Source organism: Pediculus humanus, genomic scaffold (genome assembly GCF_000006295.1).
Source record: "Pediculus humanus corporis 1103172107455 genomic scaffold, whole genome shotgun sequence".
NCBI lineage: Eukaryota > Metazoa > Arthropoda > Insecta > Psocodea > Pediculidae > Pediculus > Pediculus humanus.
In genome coordinates this window covers 41,076-47,189 of record NW_002987075.1, presented here as the reverse complement: position 1 = coordinate 47,189, position 6,114 = coordinate 41,076, and the positions used below count along the sequence as shown (strand labels likewise).

The following is a 6,114-nucleotide window of genomic DNA, read 5'->3' as shown; positions in this document are numbered from 1 at the left end:
TCATTGACGGCATATGCGAGATTTTTACCATCGAAATATTCAAACGGTTTTTATTTATTTAATTATATTCACGTTAAAAAATATTTTCCGGGTGAAATAAAAAGAAAGAAAATTTTTTTTAAGGTGTTAACGAACCGAGAAGAAGCGTTAATAGAAAACCTTTACCATCACCAAGGATCGTGAGTAACGTTTTAATACCATCGATTGATAAGCAAGAAAAAATGATAACGTTGGCGTTTGTTCAATGGACTCAATTCATAGGAAATGATTTATTTCACACACCGTGTAATAAAATGAGTGAGTCGTTAAGAAAGTTATTTAATTAAATTAAAAAAAAAAAAACAATTTATTTAATTTTTTCTTATGTTTTTTTTTTTAGTTCATACGGAAAGACCAATTGAATGCTGTCATTACAACGGTAAAAATTTAAGTCCGAGATTTTTACATCCAATATGTCGTCCAATAACGATCCCATACGACGATCCAGATTATTCCGAAGAAAGAACAGTTTGTATGAATTACGTTCGTTCTTTAACTAGTTTAAATGAAAAATGTAATTTTGGACCCGCTGATCAGGTTAATCAAATTTTCCATTAATTAATTTATTTATTTTTACTTGGAATAATAATAAAAATCATCCGTTTGAATCAGATGAATCAAGCCACGCACTTTTTAGACGGGTCGATGATTTACGGGTCGACGTCGGAAAATGTTATTTCGTTACGTACGATGAAAAATGGAAAATTAGCAACTACGAATATAAATGGCGTAGAATTATTACCCGTATCTGATACGCCAGAAGATAATTGTCAGTTAAATGAAGAAAAAATTTGTTTCAAATCAGGTTGTTTTTGTTATAAACAATTTCACACACGCGACGAAAGAATATAATAATGATTTTTTTGTTTGTTAGGGGATTCGAGAGTTAACATGCATCCACATCATACTGCCATGTATACGATATGGGTTCGAGAACATAATAGAATAGCCGAATATTTATCGAAAATTAATCCGAATTGGGATGACGATAAGATTTTCGAAGAAACTCGAAAAATCGTTATTGCACAAATACAACACATCACGTACAAACATTGGATCCCACAAATATTCGGACAGGAAATAACACATAAAAATAATTTATTTGTTAAAACAAAAGGATTTAGTAACGTTTATTCTGAAAATATCGATCCGTCGATTCGTAACGGTTTTGCCGTGGCAGGTTTTGCATTTGTTAATTCAATGCTTAAAAGTCAATTAAGGTTGTACGATAAAAACGGTTTTCATAACGATTCTTTACTTTTAAAAGATTATTTTAATAAACCGTACCTTCTTCAAAATCCAAAAATATTCGAACAACTTTTAAGAGGGATGAGTTATGAAAAATCGGAAAAACTCGATGATTCATTCGTCAAAGACGTAATTATTAATAATAATAATAAATTGGGGGTTAAAGTATAAAAAAACCTGAATTTATTTTTTTTTTTTGTATTTTTTCCAGGTCACGAATTTTCTTTTCAAGGGATCCAATAGAATGGGTCACGATATTATGAGTTTGGATATCCAGAGAGAAAGAGATCATGGAATACCTGGATATAATTCATTTAGAAAATTTTGCAACATGTCTTCGGATGATAAATTTGATACCTTTTTGGATTCCATTCCGCCAAACGTAAAATTCTATTCGAATTTAAAAATTTTCTTTTTGTTTTTCACATTCTCACGATCGTAATGTTTTTTGTATTTTGCAGAATTTAAATAAACTAAAATCCATTTACGAACATCCGGATGATGTCGATTTGATTGCGGGAGCCATTTCTGAAATTCCAAAATACGGTTCGCGATTGGGTCCAGTTTTTCAATGCATAATAAAAGAACAATTTAAAAATACAAGAGAGGGCGACATTTATTTCTACGACATCGGTGGAAAACCTCATTCGTTTAAAGAAGGTAAAAAATAAATCGAACCATAATAATAATTTTTTTTAAAAGGATTTTCATCATGTATTTTATTTTTTTTCAAGGGCAATTAAATGAAATAAAAAAGGCAACACTGTCGAGAATATTTTGCGACAATGTAAAAGAAATAAAAAAAATTCAATTGGATATATTTAATGTTCCGTCAGTGAAAAATCCATTGTTTGATTGCGATGATCCAACATCTCCCATACAAAGACTCAACCTTAACCTCTGGAGATCAAAAGTTTAATTTTATTTAAAAACAAATACAAATACAACAAACGACAAACGCAATCGTTAAATTTTTCTTGGAAATTTTATTTCATTGAAAAAATGAAAATTTTTTTATTACGTTAGTTGGGGGAAAAAAAGAAAAAAGGAAAATCACTATCTACTGGAACTTTTCAATATGTTTTTCTCGCGTCTTTAAAACAAAACGAATTTTTAATTATTCCAGCTAATTTTTTGGAATTTTGGAAATCCTTTAGAATTAATTTAAATTTTAAAAAAAAAACAAAAAATTTTTTTATTTCAATCAATTTAAATTTCGAATAATAAATGAAAAAAATAAAATAAAAACGCCCGATTGTTATTAATTATGAAATTTTTAATACACGTAAGCATTTTTTTAATCGAATCAAAAAAAAATTTTTTCTTTTAATAAATTTCATTATTATTATTGTTGTTGTTGTTGTTGCCGGTTGTTGTTTAAATACACGTAAAAAAAAATTTACTTTTCGCGGTGGGGGGGCTTTGAATAAATTTTTTAAAAACATTTCAACAAAAATTTTGTATCAAAAGATATAAATGAAGTTAAATTAAATGGCATTTTTCTTTTTTTGAATGATTTGAATAGAACGTTTGAAATTGCAACGAATTTTTTTTTTTTTTTGATTTTAAATTAAACAATTGATTTGTTTATTTTTTTTTTTTTTAAACATTAAAAATTTTATTTCTTTTATATATATTTTTTGTTTAAAAAAAAAAATTTTATCGTCACGCATTAAAATGAAATCGCAAATTTTTTACAAAAAAAAGAAAAGAAAAAAAAAATAACAACAAAATTTTTATTATTAAATAATAGTGATAATGATAAAAAAAAAATCACACATTACATTGCGTAAGAAACAAAAATTGAAAACCTTAAAATAACAACAACCTTTAAATGACACACACAAACAAACACAAAAAACTCACGCGCACTCACGCACAACTAAATTTTATTTTATTTTTTTTTGCAATTATAATAAAAAAAAAAAAATCATAATAGTTTTTTTTTTCGAAGAATTTTTCAAAATAATTCTTACAAAATAATTTACGCTTGTAATGAAAAATAATAATAATAATAATAATAATAATAATAATAATAATAATAATAATAATAATAATAATAATAATAATAATAATAATAATTGTCGCGAGTTATGATACGAAACTCTTCCATAATATTATTTTTTATTAATAATAATGATATTTTTTTTTTGATCAGTTTTTCTTTTTAAAAAAAAATTTAAATTTATTATCGTATCAAAATTTTCTGTCTTGTCATCGTTCGATTACATATTCCAGGTAGAAAAAGAAAAAAATTTTTTTTTTAACCTGAGGCTTTTTTTGTTTTGTTTGTTGGGGGGCTTGCGGTTGTTTTTTGCATCAACAACAATTTTTTTTAAATAATATAAAATGGAGTAATTCCGTTTCCGATTTTTAATCTCCACACTCGATAATAATAATAGTAATAAACGTGGAAAATTTAATCAATGAAAAAAGGCTACAAAACAAACAAAAATTTTCTTTTTTTTTTTTTTTAACGATCAAATTTGTTTCATAACAATATTCGATCGATAAATTTTTTTTCATAAAATATTATCGATCCATTAAATTATAATTTATAAAAGGAAAATCAATATTATTATTATTATTAGGAAAATATAAATTTTTTTTATTTAAATAGGTGGGAAATATTTATTTAATTCAAGGACTTTTTTTTTTTTTTAAATTAATGTGTTACGATTATTATGTTTACGAGGTTGTGTTTGGTTGTTGGTTGTTGTTTGTTGTTTGAGTATTTTCAATGTCAGACGATCACTTATTTTATAACCATAATAATAATAATATCGATATAGTTTTTTTTTTAGTAAAAAAATTATGTATTGGACTTTACGTTAGGATTTTAGTAGTCTCCCCAAAAAAAAAATTATTATTATTATTATTACTATTTTATACGTAATAATTTTTTTTTTATACGAGTGTTAAACAACCCATCGTTTGTTGTTAATTAAAATGATGACACTTTAAAATCCAATATTTAGTTGTAGTCAATTTAATTTCAATTTTTTTTTTACAACCGTAAAAATTTAAATTATGTAATAATTTAATTTATTTCATAAATTTTATGTTTTTTATGTTTATGTTTGATAATAATGATTCCCTAACGCATATGTTTGTTTTTTTTTTTTTAACCAGGTGATTAAATTTCAAATATTATGAAAATAAATGAGAGAGAAAGAGAGAGAGGGAGGGAGGGAAAGAGAAAGAAAGAGTTAAAGTAAAATTTGTTGGAAAAAAAATCAAAAATGGAGAACCTGTAGGAAAATTACTTTTCTTTTGTTTTAAACAATTATTAAATTCTTTAAATAATTTATAACAAATATATATATATATATATATATATATATATATATATATATATATATTCAAGGTTATTTATTTATTATAAATTAATTAATAAAACCGACCGGTGGTTTGGGGGAGGGGAGTGAGGAGGGGAGGGGAAAAATACGGAATTTTATTTATTTATTTTTTATCGAGTATTAAAAAATTTTTTTTCTTGTTTTTTGTAAATAGTTAAAACGAGATTAATCGATTAATAACGAGTTTTTATAAATAATACTAAAATAAATGAATATATTTTTTTTCATTTCCGCTTTCCTTGATTTCGATTGTAATCGATATATCGAAAGAGAGAGAAAGAGAGAGTGAAAAACCGTTAAAATTTTTTTTAACTTTTTTTAAAAAAGGCAAAACCCGTAATTTGATTCCTTTTATGACGTAAAATTTTCGCCCTTTTTATTATTATTATTATTATTATTATTATTATTAAAATATATTACGTCATAAACAACAATTATTATTATTATTATTATTATTATTATTATTTTACTTATCAAATTTCGTGTCGATTTTGTAACTTTTTGTACCCGAAAAAAAAAGGAAAAATTTTTTTTTTCTTACAAGTAATATTTAAATTTCTTAAATGACATTTTATTTTATTACCGGTAATAATTTTAATTAATGGATAAATTAATTGATCATTTGTTAATATTTTTTTTTGCGGTCTGATTGTGATGTCATAATAATAATGATGATAATAATAATAATGATAGTAACATTCGTCCGAGACGGTAATTAATTTTTTTTTCATTAAGTGACACGATTCATATTTTACATGCAATAATTACCACCCCAGTTATAATAATAATAATAATTTTATTAATTATTACAGGGTAATAAATTATTTTTAAAAAAAATTAAAGTTTTTAAAAATCTATTTAAAATAATAATAATAATAATAATAATAATAATAATAATAATAATAATTTATTAAATTTATTAATTAAATTTTTTATTGTGTTCGTTATATTAATAAAAAATTAATTTTTTTTTTTTTTTATTAATAAATAATTACCTTACCTTCACGTTTTTCATTTCGATACATAAATTTACGTAATCATAAATAAATAAATAAATAAATAATGAATGGATCGGTAAGCGAAAAAGAGAGACGGAGAGAGACAGAGAGACAGAGAGAAGGAGAAAAAAAAATTAATTTTTTTTACGTTTAATAATTTATTATTATTATTATTATTATTATTATTATTATTATTATTATTATAAAAATGAAGTCATCCAATAAAATCGATCGCGTCATTATCCCCGTTTAAAAAAAAAAGAAAATGATAATAATAATAATAATGATAAAAGTGGGGAGGAAGGTAGGGTAAACGATTGTAAAATTCAAAGGATTTGTTAATAAAAACATTTTCTTATGCCACAGCGGATGTTATCAACTTTTGATTACTTTCACTTAAAGTTTAAATATTGTTAGACAAAGTTATAGTTTCATTATTATTATTTTGATTTTACACTTGTTTATACGCA

At 23.7% G+C, this 6,114-nt stretch overlaps 1 protein-coding gene across 1 annotated transcript in view; it reads left to right on the top strand.

Moving 5' to 3' along the window:
* Nucleotides 1-2,206, top strand: part of Phum_PHUM103320 (Peroxidase precursor, putative) — a gene marked incomplete at both ends in the record, with an annotated part of 2,870 nt that extends 664 nt beyond the window's left edge. The window contains 7 exons of the mRNA XM_002423957.1: nt 124-297; nt 380-576; nt 652-844; nt 914-1,416; nt 1,499-1,669; nt 1,749-1,947; nt 2,022-2,206. Of these exons, the coding sequence (XP_002424002.1) occupies nt 124-297; nt 380-576; nt 652-844; nt 914-1,416; nt 1,499-1,669; nt 1,749-1,947; nt 2,022-2,206 (1,622 nt within the window). The remainder of the gene's footprint in view (nt 1-123; nt 298-379; nt 577-651; nt 845-913; nt 1,417-1,498; nt 1,670-1,748; nt 1,948-2,021) is intronic.
* Nucleotides 2,207-6,114: the final 3,908 nt, after the last annotated feature.